Source organism: Trypanosoma grayi, assembly GCF_000691245.1.
Source record: "Trypanosoma grayi strain ANR4 Tgr_94_V1, whole genome shotgun sequence".
NCBI classification, from domain to species: domain Eukaryota; phylum Euglenozoa; class Kinetoplastea; order Trypanosomatida; family Trypanosomatidae; genus Trypanosoma; species Trypanosoma grayi.
Window position 1 is genome coordinate 17,840 of NW_008825713.1, and position 14,656 is coordinate 32,495.

General features: G+C 54.8%; 7 protein-coding genes across 7 annotated transcripts; all 7 read left to right on the plus strand.

The window, feature by feature from the left end:
* Nucleotides 1-42: 42 nt before the first annotated feature.
* Nucleotides 43-1,140, plus strand: DQ04_00941090 (hypothetical protein; the record flags this gene model as incomplete). Its single annotated transcript, XM_009309952.1, has 1 exon — nucleotides 43-1,140. The coding sequence occupies one exon, from the start codon at nucleotides 43-45 to the stop codon at nucleotides 1,138-1,140; it is 1,098 nt and encodes a 365-aa protein (XP_009308227.1).
* A 257-nt stretch (nucleotides 1,141-1,397) lies between these two features.
* DQ04_00941100 (hypothetical protein) lies at nucleotides 1,398-3,218 on the plus strand (the record flags this gene model as incomplete). The annotated part of the gene is made up of 1 exon (XM_009309953.1): nucleotides 1,398-3,218. One exon carries the CDS (start codon nucleotides 1,398-1,400, stop codon nucleotides 3,216-3,218), a length of 1,821 nt encoding a protein of 606 aa, XP_009308228.1.
* Nucleotides 3,219-3,558: 340 nt separating this feature from the next.
* On the plus strand, nucleotides 3,559-6,585 carry DQ04_00941110 (hypothetical protein; the record flags this gene model as incomplete). The annotated part of the gene is made up of 1 exon (XM_009309954.1): nucleotides 3,559-6,585. The coding sequence occupies one exon, from the start codon at nucleotides 3,559-3,561 to the stop codon at nucleotides 6,583-6,585; it is 3,027 nt and encodes a 1,008-aa protein (XP_009308229.1).
* A 2,230-nt stretch (nucleotides 6,586-8,815) lies between these two features.
* On the plus strand, nucleotides 8,816-10,378 carry DQ04_00941120 (putative histone deacetylase; the record flags this gene model as incomplete). Its single annotated transcript, XM_009309955.1, has 1 exon — nucleotides 8,816-10,378. The coding sequence occupies one exon, from the start codon at nucleotides 8,816-8,818 to the stop codon at nucleotides 10,376-10,378; it is 1,563 nt and encodes a 520-aa protein (XP_009308230.1).
* A 288-nt stretch (nucleotides 10,379-10,666) lies between these two features.
* On the plus strand, nucleotides 10,667-11,530 carry DQ04_00941130 (hypothetical protein; the record flags this gene model as incomplete). The annotated part of the gene is made up of 1 exon (XM_009309956.1): nucleotides 10,667-11,530. One exon carries the CDS (start codon nucleotides 10,667-10,669, stop codon nucleotides 11,528-11,530), a length of 864 nt encoding a protein of 287 aa, XP_009308231.1.
* Nucleotides 11,531-11,763: 233 nt separating this feature from the next.
* On the plus strand, nucleotides 11,764-13,044 carry DQ04_00941140 (hypothetical protein; the record flags this gene model as incomplete). The annotated part of the gene is made up of 1 exon (XM_009309957.1): nucleotides 11,764-13,044. One exon carries the CDS (start codon nucleotides 11,764-11,766, stop codon nucleotides 13,042-13,044), a length of 1,281 nt encoding a protein of 426 aa, XP_009308232.1.
* A 291-nt stretch (nucleotides 13,045-13,335) lies between these two features.
* Nucleotides 13,336-14,631, plus strand: DQ04_00941150 (aquaporin-like protein; the record flags this gene model as incomplete). The annotated part of the gene is made up of 1 exon (XM_009309958.1): nucleotides 13,336-14,631. The coding sequence occupies one exon, from the start codon at nucleotides 13,336-13,338 to the stop codon at nucleotides 14,629-14,631; it is 1,296 nt and encodes a 431-aa protein (XP_009308233.1).
* Between the last annotated feature and the right edge of the window lie 25 nt (nucleotides 14,632-14,656).

The window sequence follows — 14,656 nt, forward strand, 5'->3', positions numbered from 1 at the left end:
AAAAAAAAAAAAATAAGCAGGCAAAAAGAGGCGGAAGCGCAAATGCCACCACCGAAGAAGAGGGGCCCGCGAGGTCACGCAGCGACATCAAAGCGCAGCGCAACATTTGAGGAGTACTACGGCGGCGTGTATGGCGCCCGCTGGCCAGTGTTGCGGAAGGCTTTGGCCGCAGCAGCACCGCGGAAAGTGGCGCTGTGGAACCGCTTCTGCCAACTGCCCTTTGAGAAGGCGCTGCCAAACGTGATGCGCGTCGACGACGCGTCGCTGCTGCAGCTGTTTCGCGGCAACGACGACGCCGTGGAGTTGCCGCCGCCTCTCACCGACGAGTTCAATNACGACGCGTCGCTGCTGCAGCTGTTTCGCGGCAACGACGACGCCGTGGAGTTGCCGCCGCCTCTCACCGACGAGTTCAATGTGAAGGCGTACCACAGCCTTGAGTACACCGCCGCGTTGGTGGTGGAGCAGCTGGAGGTGAATGCGTTCGACCATGTGCTGGACCTGTGCGCGGCCTTGGGTGGGAAGTCCATCGCGATTGCGCAATTTCTCTCACCCGACGCGATGCTCACGTCAAACGAGCAGCGTGGTGATCGCTGCGCCCGCCTCCGCCGCAGTCTTCGCGAGTACGTGCCGACCAATTACGTCCCTGTCACAGTCACGCAGCGCGAGGCCGCAACGTGGCATGCCCCGTCGACGTACCACCGCGTGCTCGTCGATGCCCCATGCTCGGCTGAGCGGCATCTCCTGCAGCAGTGCGGCACCTCGCCGGTCAGCACGCGCGACTGGACGCAGCAGACAACTGTGGAGATGAACTGTGTCCAACGTGCGCTGCTGCTGCGCGCGATTGAGACATGCCGGCCGGGCGGGCGTGTGGTGTACAGCACGTGCTCCATCTCTCCGCTGGAGAACGATGGCGTTGTGGAGGACGTGCTGCAGCGTACACGCTGCCAGGTGGAGGTGCGATCACCGTCGCTGCGCATTGGCGAGAAGACGCGCTATGGGCACCTTGTGCTGCCGGACACGGCTGATGGTTACGGCCCAATGTTCTGCTGTGTCATTCACAAGGTGTCGGACAGGCGTGAGGACAGCGATGATGATGATGATGATGATGATACCGATGCATCTGAAGAGGGGATGGCATGAAGTTGAATCAGGTGTTAAGCAACGAGTAAGGATAAGATGAAGTGCTCACTCTCTTGTTTGTTCGTGTCTTGGTGCAGATGATTTACGGACTTGCAGTGTCTCATTGTTTCTTTCTATTTTTTTTTTCTTCCTTCTGTTTTGGTTGTTGCCCTCCCGCCCCTCTGCCATGGAGGCGAGGTGCACTTTCTCCTCCACCTCCTTTCCTGCGGCGTAGCGTCAGCTTTATTCATGACGGCAGTGCGGCGTCACGACAACGCATGAAACGTTGGCTGCAATGGAGATGGGGAGCGACAACAACAGCAGCAACTGTGCCAGTAACGCACGCGTATCGCCACTACACACGTAGTGGTGTGACCAACAGGCCTCCGCGCAAGGGAAGCCACGGTGATGTGAAGTATCGTCTCCCCCTTAGGCGTGCGCTACACTTTATCGAGGAAGGATCTCGTAGAGCTGGACTCACCATTGAAAAGGAAAGCGTGGGATGTACAAAGGAGGATGCAGATGAGACGGCCGTCTCTGGCCAGGAGAACGCCGACGCGCTGCAGCATGATGCGGCGCGTTACGCTGCCTACCATTGCCACCACATGCTCACCTCCTTCCGTGCAGAGCGGCGACGGTGGACAGCGAGTAATGAACTCCCCCCTGATGATCTGGTGAGGGTAATGGAGTACACATTTTTTGCGGCGATTCTGCTGCACCTGACCGCGTTGTACGCCACCGCTGACCAGTATTGTGAATCACTTATCGACGTCGCAGTCTCCTGCACTATCTTTCTTTCAAAGGGCGCGTGTGAACTGCACAGCACCAATCTTCGTCAACATCGGGGCGAACAGAGCGTTGCAGTATCACCAACCCCGCCACCAGCAGCAGGAGCAGCAGCAGTACCACCGCTAAGCACGAAGGGGAATGCATTAAGAGATGGCCCATGGGATTCTCTCCACTGGGCAGTCGTGCACTTCAGTCTGGGTGTCTGCGGCTGGGGCCTACTCGATCACACAGAGGCGCTGTTGGACATGGAGCGCACCACATCGCCATCCTGCAGAATGCTTCGGACATTCTCGCAGATTATTCGTGATCAGCTCAAAGGAGAGATTCTGGCGCGAGAAGATACACGCTATTTGTCGTACATTGCTACAAGGGATGGATCCTGTAACTGGTTGGGCGCCGTGCCCAGTATTGTGTGCCTGCAGGGAGATGGGCACGCGGGCGCCACGGACGAGAATGGAGCGTTTCATATTTGTTTCGCTCAACAGCGCCGTCTGCAGCTGCTGCCTCTCATGTGGCTAGCGCTACTACTTCGCCATTGCGCGACACTGGCGGCAGCCGATCGGCTCCGCCCTGTCCGACACGCGCTGCTGCGTGCCTTGCCGCTCTTTAGCAAGGAGGCAAGGGCGGAATCGGCTGTGAAACTCCTTGTGCGGTGTTTGTACTTTCCACCGTTCTCTTCGCGGGCGAGTTCCGTAGAGATGGGCGCTCTCCTTGCTCAGATGGAGCAACACAACGTTTTCGGCGCCTCCTCCTCGTTGGCGCTTGCGGAGTTGCTACAGGCGTGGATGCGTGCCGATGCACCACAGGAGCCCGCGCCAGAGGTGAAAAGCACCCGCGGGGCGTATGTGGCCTTTCGCAACATACCGCGCTGCGCCCTACATGTGCTGGGTCCAAGTTACACTGCCACTCAGGACGGTGAGGCGTTCGTGCATGAGCTCCTGCTCCGTGCTGTGTTACAATTGTCCTTCCGCCAGACCAACGCGGCGCCGTTTGCCGGAGAGCTGCGTGAGCTTCTCTTGTCCACACACCATGTGGCGTTGCTGATCGAGGACATTGGGCTCCGTGAAGGGACCACGAGACGAGGGGGTGCTGCCACCCTCGCCGCTGAGGCCGCGCTTAGGGCGTTTGCTGTGCGTGTGGCCACTATCTGTGCAACGGACTTCTTGTGGGAAGACGATATGCAGTCGTTGCTGGAAGAGTTCGACCGCGTTCTTACGCATGCGTTGCGTAGGGTCGCTGAGTTGGGGGCTGTGGGTAGTCCGCCGGACGTGTACGAGCGGAACCGGCGCCGGTGGATCCGCAACGCGTAAGGAGGGGATATATTGATGAGACTGGATGCTTTTCCTTCATTCCTTCCTCTCTCTCCGTGTGTGTGTGTGTGTGTGTCAATAGCATCTATGGATGCTTCGGAGAGCTACGTGTGCTGGGCTGCGCTACTTGACCTTAATATCTTTCCCTCGGTTTTCTCTCTCTCTCTCTCTCTCGCTCGCTGCTCTGCGCTCCGATTGTGTTGTCCAGGCCAGGGGGCAAGCCTCGCCCTCACCGAGTGTAGATACTATACGTGGTGTCTTCTGGTGCTGCTGTAGCACAGGCGGGGCCAACTTAGTAGCTGCGGAAAGCCGTGTGTATAGTCGTGCGTGCGTGGCTTGTATGCGCCGGCCGGATACCGTGTGGCGCCGCTCTAAGCATGGCGAACGCAACTCAATGTACGACTCCGATATTCTGCCGCCATCAGAGGGAGACCACAGCTGTGAGCGTGAAGAGGGGCTACAGCGCCTGCAGCAAGCTCTAGCGACCGCCACGGAGTTCGTGTTTCAGCAACGACTTGCCATAGAGCGCCAGAGCCGTGAGCAACCCCTTGCAGACAGGGTGGTGGGCACCGCGCAGGTGCACGAGGGTAGCGACGACGCCGGTGCCGCGCAGAGACAGCTGGCCGACCTGGAGGACAACTTGGCTCAACAGGCGAACCAGTATATTCGAGCAGCAAACGTGACTGCTCTTTCTTTTTTAAATGAGAAACAGTACACGCGCGCGCTGCAGCTGCTCCTGGGAGTAGAAGAAATGGTACAGAGGGGAGGCGGGAAATGGTTTCCGTTCTTTGTCACTACGGAGTCTGTCGTGCAGGACACAAAGGGGTTCGCACAGTCGTTGGAGCGCCCGCGAAGCGGGGAGGATGGCTGCGTAAAGGAGATTTTCGTCCCCTACTTCATCAAGCGTCACGAGAGGATGCAGCAGCTCGCTCTCGCTGTGGTGGAGAACAACATTGGCCTGTATCACTTCAAAATCGGGGAGTACGAATTGGCGGCGCGGCGCATGTCCCGTGCGCTACAACTGGAAGAGTCGCTGGGTGTAGAAACGATCGGGGTGACATACTTTAATATGGCGCAAACGCAGTATGAACTTGGATGCGTGGAGGAGGCCTTTTCCGCCATTGCATTAGCTGAAGAGGCCATTGAAAAACGCATCTATAATTTCTGCGTTCAGAAGCGTCACCTTCGCCGTATGGCCGAGCACGGCGACGAGCCGTTGCCGGCGTATATCCCAGGTTTAGAAAAACGCATTCTCGGTGGACATCTCGGCTGGAGGGAGGAAGTCTGTTTGCTCTCGCGTGTGCTGGAGAAGCACGGGAGCTGGCTGCAGAACAACAGCGCCTACAAGGCCGCCATGAATCGCTACGAACAGAGCGAACGGTGGTTTTCTTCGGTAAAGCCGCACAGTATAGATGAGAAGTCGTGGCTGCAGGAACTGCAGAAAAGCATGCAGGTGTGCAGACGTGCGCAGCGACACACGTGCTGTGCACCGAGGGTGCCTTTAACGCCTGCACCTGCTTCCGCGCCACCAAAGAGCACCATCGTTACGACGGCGCTCCCACGCAGATTTGAAGTTGTAGTTGACGCCACACAGCAAGTGGTGGAGCAACATCAACAGGAGCGCCGCACACCATCACGATATAGAGACGTGAATGGATTCTCTTCGGCCACCTGCTACCGTAAACATGACGACATCTTGAAACCATACACCAGCGATAGTGCAGCTCGTTCACGTCGCCGCCGAAGTGAATCTCGTCGCCCACAGTGGGATGACCGCACTACTGTAATTCGCAGCGATGAGAGGCGAAGCCGTTCAATAACGACAGCAACTGGTTCCGCTGTCTTCACTAACTCGGAGGCGGCGACATCACCCTGCGTCACTTCTGCTGCGAACACACCACTATCTCGGAGGGTTCAGCAGAAACCGGTGCTCTCTGCAACTTCGCTGTCTCACTCCAATGTTGGCTGCGCGATGTCGAAACCGGGTGTGGCATGTTCTCCGACGGCTGTGCAGAGGCAAGGAACGCCGCACCACAGGCCTGTTGCTGACCTCCGTGGCAGGGTGAAGCGTGCAGTACGCAAAAATGTTGGCACTGCCTCATCCACACCAGGAGGTGGCATGCGCATTCTCTCCTTTATGCAATGTATTCACACCCTGCAGGCATTTGCTCAGGCACGTCTCTCTGCGCTAGAGAGTGAGCACAGGGTGTGGGAACTGGGCAGGTTAGGCAGCGCCCCGCCGAGCATTTCATCTTCTCAGCTCTCCTCCTCTATGCGGAATGGGTGGTTGCACCACGCGAACCACACCATGCGGTTTTTGCCGAGCAGCAGCCGCTCGCTTGGGAGTAGCCGCGTGTCGGTGGAGGCGGTCCCGTGCAATGGCAGCGCGTCTAGGCACCCGAACGAAGTCCTCCTCGGGTTTTTGGCGGCGCATCGTTCTGTCTCTCTCGTGCACCGCATTCGACTTGAGAAGCGCTTTGCGATGCTGATGGAGGGTGTGCAGAAGCAATCCCAGGATCCGACTGAAACGCTGCAAACAATTGTGTCTGCCAAACCCCAGGCACAGGCGTGGGCAAACATAAATCCTCTTCATTTGAATGACTCCTATACTCTCTCGGGTGCAAAGAAAAAAGGCTCTCACGACAGGAATGATAGAGCTCCCCACGAGAGTTACGCTGTGAAGAAAAATGCGAGTCTACTTGAGACTACCAGTGATGATGCTGGTCTTTCCGAGGGACAGTATCAGCGACGCTACAACTCATTGCTGCGCATGAATGCACTCGGTGCAGTGGAGAATGTTTTTCCTGGCTCCACTAACGCAACGAAGGGTAACGTTGGCCGTAAAGCGGTGCCCGCGATCACGTACGTTACGGGTCCGGAGTTTCACTCGCTCTTGACCCCAACGCCTTGCATGACGGGGCATCCGCTCGACCACAACGTGGCGACAGACAAAGCCGCAGCCGTCGCTAGTTCGGCGCGGCTAGAGCTTCTATGGGCCAACACTTCTGGGACGCGCCAGCCCACGACGTATTCACACAATGAGGTGGGAGGGAGCGGCGGCAGCGCACGCGTTCTCTTCCAAGGAAATAAACCGGACGTAGAAGGTACATACCGCAACGGATTTAAGGTGTCGAACAGGAGCGAGGTGTGCGACGTGGTGGATGGGGATTCTTCTCCACACCGCAATGCCCTGCAGGGGACGCTGCCATTTGCCAGTGACTCGAGTGATTTCATCCCGCACATCACAAGGGAACTGATTCAGCAACGCATTTTGCGGGAGGAGGCTGCGATCATCATTCAGCTGGCGTGGCGGCGGTGGAGGACGCGTCGACAATCTGTGGCAGTGTGTAAACTCCGATATAGATAGCACAGGAGGAACAAGTTTGGGCTAAGGACTCAGAACGGCTCCAGGGAGCTGTTGGTTGTGGAGGGAACATCGCCCTGAGCATAACCTGTATCTTTCCATACACTTTGATAGAGAACAACAATGAATCTGCAGTATGTGAACGCAACGTTTTCCTAGCAATTTTCGCTGGCAAAGTATAGCGGCGATAGTGAAGCTGCAGTGTATCTAATGCTCTGTGTCCTCACACCCAGCGTGCGACATGTTTGTTACAACAAAATAACCCTACCGAAGTGAGATGCTGTACGCAAGCTCTCCTTCCTCGCTACATTGTGTCATTTTTGCTCGCAAAGAGATATTACCCACGCACACATACAGTGAGAGGTATATAGTGAGAGGTATGCGTATGTGTGTGTGTGTAAACAACTCCGTGCGCTCCCTACCACTTTTTGTTCCCTTACTCTCGTGTTTCTTTTTCTTAAAAAAATTTTTATCTTTGCTGCTGCTGCTGCTGCTGCTGTTGTTGTTGTTGTTGTTGTTGCTCTAGTTGAAAAGGCACTCAAAGAATCGCAAGGTGCACACTTTGTTAAGCACTGTGATTATATTCTATCTTATTTTAGAGACACTATGGGGCTTGAGGTGCAACACTGTGTTATGGTCTAACAGTGAAGTACACCCTTCCCATGAGCATGACACGTGGTGCCTAACTTGCCTGCTGGTGGCCCACGCTGGAGGTAGCCGTTTCGGTGCTGGGGGATCTCCCCTAGTGGAGGTACTCCAGGAGGTGTTGCAGGCCGAGGCTGGTGGTGAGGGGGTGCTATATTGAGGGAGCGTAAATGATTTCCAGGTATCCATAGGTGGAGTTCGACCGTCCCGCACGCTAGTCCGTGCGCTAGCGGAAGGCCTGGAGCCACCGCTGGCACAGTTTCTGTTGTTGATGAAAGTAACCTTCAGGGGAGAAGCAATGTGATTCTCACCCATCACTGAAGGTTGGCCGAGCTAGGTTGCGATGCAAAGTGATTGCCTGTCTCTCCGCGTGGCCGTCATGGCTACTACTTGGTATATTGCGACAACTGCTTCTTCACCATCGGTGGCAGTTACTGGGCTTACAGGAAGGCGCTGGCGACAAAAGATTTGGGCCTTTGATATATGAGCGGTGTCATAAGGGAACCAGAAAGAAACAAACGGCAAAGCTTTCTGCCACCACCATGCTTTGTCTCATCTGTGAAGGCAAGCAACCACTCGAATATGACGGGTGAAACCGCTTAGTACGCCTTTAGGGGTTTGAATGTTGCGAAGGCCCACAAAGATACACTTTCCAGAGCGTGGCTTTCCTTCTGCACTTTGCAAAGAAATGCCACAATACGTTGAAGGCGCCCTGACCACAATTGAAGGCATTCCTCATCTGTAACATCACTATTGAGCTTATAGTGGATAGATACCATAACGGAGGGCACTGCAAGTAACACCTCTGTTTGGGGAATAGATTTGATAATGGCTTTTCTATCGTTTTATCCTTACATGCAGATGGTATATAGTAACTGGGCTTTGGTGCAAGGTGAGCGTTTGCCCTAACTTATTTCGTGGCCAGGCACTGCGCTACCATTAATATCACTTCTCTGGTGCATCTGTTCACCTTGATCTGCTTAGATCTCTAATGGAAAGACAGCGTGACTGACAACGGAAGCAGGAGATATATTTGTTTTCATTCAACACATGAAAGGAACTCTGGGGCTGCAAAACGGTCAACCCTGCGACGGGGTTCCACCTTACATGCCATCGTATATCTTCCATTTTCATCAATGACAACAGCGACTGAACATGCTAATTTGTGAAGCGACACCATGGCGTTCTCCATGGGCGACATTAAGGGCTTGCTGCCATGCTTGATTTTTTTTTCTTGTCAATGTCGGAATACGTGTAAATTGGCTCTGCCTGTGGGCGCCACGCGCAAAGGCACTGCATGGGGTTGTTGCTGTGACGGCGAAGAGAATGAAAGCACCCCACCCACCTTCCAATGGACAAGTGGCCAAACTGAGGAGTTTTTTTTTTTTCGGAGAGTGGTAAACACAAATGGAAAGCGCAATATATATCTACATGCTACAGCCTCAGTACTTGACGAAGATTTACTTCGATGTGTGGTGTTCCTTTCCTCTTGTATAGGGTTCCCTCTTCCTTTACGTCTCATGTGGTTCTCTGCTTTCTGTTGCGCCTTGAGCAGCCTTGTTGGTGTGAACGGCCTTCACCTTGACACATGATCGGCACCACGGAAGATATATATCTGCAGACATTGCCTTCACCGCTGCAGTCGCCAGCGCCGCCAGTAGCGATAATTGTGGGTAATGATGTGGACGCCTCCGCTATGCCCCTCACGTACGAGAGAAATCGCTTGATAACTGACATGCTGCGTCACTACGTCTCCCCCACGTTCCTCGGAGGGAACAGCGCTGCTGGGGATGCAGCACATGCAGGCAGTCTTTTTCAGTGGGTTTCCGGGGCCCTTCCTGTGGTTGGCGTGGAGGACATGACACCATTTCACGACGAGGCGTATGTGCGGTATCTGAGTGTCCGCGAGACACTCTCCGACGTGGACGAGTGCGCCTCGGCTGCAAAACGGTGCAAGGCTGAGGGAATTCAACCCCCTGTTTCGAGGAGATCTTCCTTGCAGATTCAGCCACCACCACGCCAGTTGCTTGATCTCGTGCCCATTCAAGAGGATATTAGTTTTAATCTCACTGGCGACAATACCCCTTTCCTTGGCATGTGGCGGACTATTCAGGCCACCGTTTCAGGCACCCTCACTGCCACCCGCTTGCTTGCCCAGACCGGGCGCTTTGCTGCCATCCATTGGTTTGGCGGCAGACACCACGCGAAACGACAAATGGCTGGAGGGTTCTGCTTTGTGAACGATGTGGTTCTCGGAGTCTCGGAGTTGCGCAAGCTGCTTCCGTTGAACAAAAAAAGGATTCTTGTGGTTGACCTGGATGCCCACCACGGCGATGGCACACAAGAAGCATTCCTCTTTGATAATTATGTATTAACACTTTCGATGCACGCGTATGGTGTAGGTGTCTACCCTGGAACGGGCGGATTGGAGGAGATTGGTGGAGGGCTGGGACGCGGCTTTGCGATGAACCTGCCGCTGCCAGAGGGCGCAACGGATGTACTTGCTGTGCCTTTCATGTATCGAGCCGTTCGTTCTGCCTTGAAGAAGCTTGGCGACGATCTAGGTGCTATCGTCGTCGTCTGTGGATCTGACGCTCTGTGCGGTGATCCTATTGGCACTCTTAACCTATCAATTGGTGGGATACAGCGCATTGTTAGGCTCCTGCTAACAGAGGCTGCGGAGCGCTCACTGAAGATGCTATTACTTGGCGCTGGTGGCTACGTGGATGTGAGTTCTGCCCGTTTAGCTGGCGCGGTGACGAAGGACGTACTTAGTTGTGCAGCAGCGTTGCGCCGTGGTGATACAGACTATTTCCGAGATTCGGCCGATTTGTCAACTAGTTTTGGCGTCGCCGTACCGGATAATTGCGAATACTTCACGCGGTACGGTCCATCATTTCTCATGCATGGCCTCCCGCCCGCGCGTGTGGCAAAAGTGCGCGAGTTGCCCCACGACTCCCCGTTATTCGTGCGGTTGAAAAGAGCTGCTGAAATCAGGGCGGTGCGCCTCCGCAGTATGGAGGAGAGTGAAGAAGAGGAGAGCAGTGATGAGGAATCTAGTGACGAAGAAGAATATGCAGAGAATAATGAAGAAGACGATTATGAAGATGAGGAAGAGGACACAGAGGAGGAAGTTGGGGGGGAAGAATGATGAGGTGTAAGAAACAGGGGGGGGGGACTTGCACACATGTACCTTGCTGATTCCCGTAGACATTGTTGTGGCTCCAATGGGGGTATGTCTTGGGCACATGAATTTCTCTGAGCACAGGGTGCGGGCTGTTTTTCTTGTGATTATTTGAACCAAATCGATTTGTGTTGCACTCTCCGATAGACGCCTACACATTGACTTGGCATCCATGGATTTTTCTTTTTTATGTCTTGTTTATTTGGAACTGCGTGTATCTATGTGGCCGTGCGTAGGCGTGCTTCTCTGAAGGTAATGGCTGTCAGAATAGGTGTGTCGCTTGACTTGTTGGGCACGCTCGTGGAGGTGTACCCCTCCACCGGGTACCAATCCGCTATTGACATGAACCGCTTCCTGCAGAAGAAAAGTCTACGTGAAGTACCCATGAACGTGGGCGTACTGGAAAGGAATTTTGTCCGGGCATTCAAGACTGAGGTCTCCAAGGACCGTGCAAAGTGGGTGGCGCAAGGTCTAGGTGAGGCAAGTGAGATGCCTATTGGAGGCTTGACGAAGGAATCCGTTGCAGACCTTTGGTGTCGCATCGTCAACGCCACGTATGATCGCAATGGAGACTTTTGCAATCATGACGCAACCGTTATGTCCGTTATACAAGAGGTACGTGACACGAGTGAATGGAAGAGATTTCTTCAAGGCATTGTGGATCGTTATGCCACACCAGATCCATATGGCTGGCTTCCCGAGGCGCTGCCGACGCTTCGTTGGCTTAAGCAATGGCGGGAGACGCAGATGCCACCGAACATTCAGTGCGATCCACCGGCAATTGTGACCAACTCAGACCATCGTTCACTCACCATGGTACGCGCTATGGTGGAGCGTGATGGCGACGCGGCTTTGCTCGGTCCAGTATTGACCGCCGATGTGATTGGTGCGGGCAAGCCGTCTCCAAAGGGGATTCTGTTGGCCGCCAAGGCATCCGGTGTTCTATCACTGCGCCACTGGATACATGTTGGAGATGCGGAGGAGGACCGTGTGGCGGCAGAACGTGCTGGTTGTCACTTTTGCTTATGTTCGAAAACGCAGGGCCCTGTGTGGAGCGAGCTGCGCGCGAAACTAGAAGAGGCTTGTAACTCCGCTGTTGGGCTTCTGCGGTACGCATAATTATTTTTGTTGTATAATTCGGCTTCATCAAAAGTGCAGATGCTCACATATGTACACGTGGACGTATACATGGGGTTTTTTTTTCTGCGCGAAACGTGAGCACTGGTGAAATAGTTGCCTCTCTGGAGAGCACACACTTCCGCACACACACACACACACACACACACACACACATTGTTTCTCTGTCCGTTTCCATATTTTTTTTTGCATCTCAAAAAAAGGTGTGGGGCGAAATGATACGTCAGAGCCTCGAGGTGGTTCCAACTGTGCTGCCGAAGTACCGGCTGGAAGAGGATGCACGATTGGCAGAGGAGCGGCGGCGGCGGCAGCGGCAGTCAGGACAGAAGTCAGAAGCTGCAGCAGTAGAGCAGGTCGAGCGCTACCGCATTGTCGGCCACAGCGACAGTGCAAAGGGCACTGCCGGTGTTCGTCTATTCTCGCTGTTGACTTCGCCGGAGTTGGGCTCACGTGTTCCACAGCGATTGCATGTGCTGGAGGCCCCGAAAAAGACATGGAAGCGCGTCCGTCGGACGGTGTATCGCGGAGTACTTCGCAGTGCATCTGCATTAGATGGTGACGCTGGCGAAGAAGATAATAATGATGATAACATTGGCTGTGATGATGATTGCGATGGCGATGGTGGCAATGAGGGCGGGGCACCTCGGTTCAGCTCACTGCCACTGCCGGAGCACGAGAACATGGCATGTCTACTCCTCACACTCCCTGTAGCGAGAAGAGGAGCAGCAGAGCCAGTAGCAGGGGAAGCAACCGTGGCGCAGGCGAGGTGGCTAAGCGCACCGCTGCACGCCCTCCGCTACGAGCGGGTGGGGGCGCCCAAAGAGGGTCAAGGCATTTCCACCTCTTGGTACTCTGGCATGGACGTCCGCTCCGTCGGCTTCAAGCGCAGCTACATCGATGACGACGGAGCAGACGACGATGATCAAATGAGCAGTCTATCTGACGATGCCACTCCGGTTGGACGGCAAGGACGAAAGAAACGTGGTGAAGAAACCGAAGCAAATGCGAGTAAGAAGAAAAAAACGGAAACTAACATCAGCAGTAGCAACAACAAAACGCCCGCCGGTGAGGTGGATGGTGTGACGACAAATGCCCAACAGGGCGATGCGTCCCAAACAGCAGCTGTGGAGCCGCCGGTATCGGTTCTTCCATCATCGGCACTCCGTGCGGCTGAAGAGGCCAAGAAGCCTGTCGCGACGCTTGATTTCTCGGGGGTCGACGCGGGGAACCTCGAGAGCCTCACGGCTTCCCTCCTCCAACAGTGGGCTGCCGCTGGGAAAGCGGCTGTGCCCTTCAACGAGGTGGCGAAGACGGTGCTCAAGGCCCATCCACAGTATGCGGGGATGAAGGCGAAGCACCAGTCCCCCCAGGGACGCCAAGAGGCAGTGGAGTGGTTTCGTGTCTCCCAGACGGAGGTGCGGGCGCATATTCTCCATCTGGGATACACGATAGACAGCACGAATAATGTGTACCTCTTACAGCAGCAGAAAACGTGATGGGACGACCCCCTCCCCTACAAAACAAAAAAAAAGAAAAAAAATCAAAAAAAAGGCAAGGGGTCGCGTTTTTATAGACGCGCCGCTTAAAACACGGATGATGGCGTTGTGGATGGATGCTGGAGATAACTGTCTGAATTTTGTTTTGCATTTTTCCATCCTCTCCCTCTTTGGAATCATTAGCAATGTGCAGGCCTTCCTGCATTTTCTTTGATGTCTCTTTGAATCCTTGTTTTCGTTTGTCTTTAATTTCTGCATGCTGACTGCTGTTACGCGTGTCAGCAATTCAGCATGATGCCGAACACGAATTCGCCAGGCGCGCACGGACAGGATAAGTCGTCTGGCATTCATTCCACCGAGAAGGCGACAGCCCCTGCATTAAACAGGCATGTAGATCCATTGGAGTGTGGCGACGATGACGTGTCCACGGTGGCCACACCGACGGCACTGAGGCCGGCGACGCCGTCGCAGCCACAGCCACAGCCGCAACTCCGGCAGCAGACGCCGCGCGAGGTGCGTGCGAGCCAAGAGGCGGCGGCGGAAAACGTAATGCCGGGGAGCCGCGCGGCCACCACTGCTGCTTCAACATCGGGGCGGCAGAGCACCGTACCGTCGCAACCTTCTGCGACCTCGAAGACTCAGTCGGTTCACTTCTCCCCGCTTGCGGAGAGCGAGAAAGAGAAGAGTGGCATCAAGGTGGATGTCACGACGGACGGTATCACGCGCTCGGAGGAACTTGACCCGCGCGAGCTCGCCCGCCTGTACGCACAGCAGCAGGCTGCCCTCCGTTCTATTCGTGGGGAGTTTGACATTTTGTACGTTCCGGATTGGGTGCGTCTGCACCCCTTGCTGGGCTCCTACGTGGCGGAGGCGTTCGGGACGTTTGCCTGTGTTCTCACTCTTTCCCTTGTCAGCGTGCGTAACCAAAGTCTCTTCGATAAGAGTGACGACACTAACATGACAGCAGTTCCGATCGGATTTATGTTTATGAGCATGGTATTTACTTTTGGCTACATTTCCGGTGGGCATTTCAACCCTGCCGTCACAGTAGCGGTGTTCCTTGTGCGGAAGATCGATATTGTGCGTGCTGTAGGATACATGATATGCCAGACAGGTGCGTCACTGGGGGCTGGACTTGTGGCCATGGCTATACAAGGGAGTACTGATATATTCGTGCCGCACGTGGACACAGCTTATGTATCGTCCGGTATATTTTCAGAGCTTATTTTCACGTTTGCTGTCTCCATGGTTGTGTTGAACGTGGCGTATTCGCGACAGAGTGGAAATTTCTTCTATGGCTTTGCCATTGGCATGACTATAGCGGCTGGTTCCGCCGCTGTTGGACGAATTTCGGGTGGCGCCTTCAACCCAGCTGCTGCGACTGGGCTGCAATTGGCGCTATGCCTCACCGGCGACTGTGACCCATTGTCGTCTTTTTGGGTGTATTGGATGGCACCGCTGGTTGGCTCTGTTATCGCCGCGATTCTCTACTCGCAGATATCTCAGCCAGAAGACACACAAGTCCTTTCCGACGCAGCAGTGTTGCAGGAGAAGCAACCAATGGAAGAAATGCAGCCGGTGCCGTAGCGACTTTGCACACACCCTTTTTTTT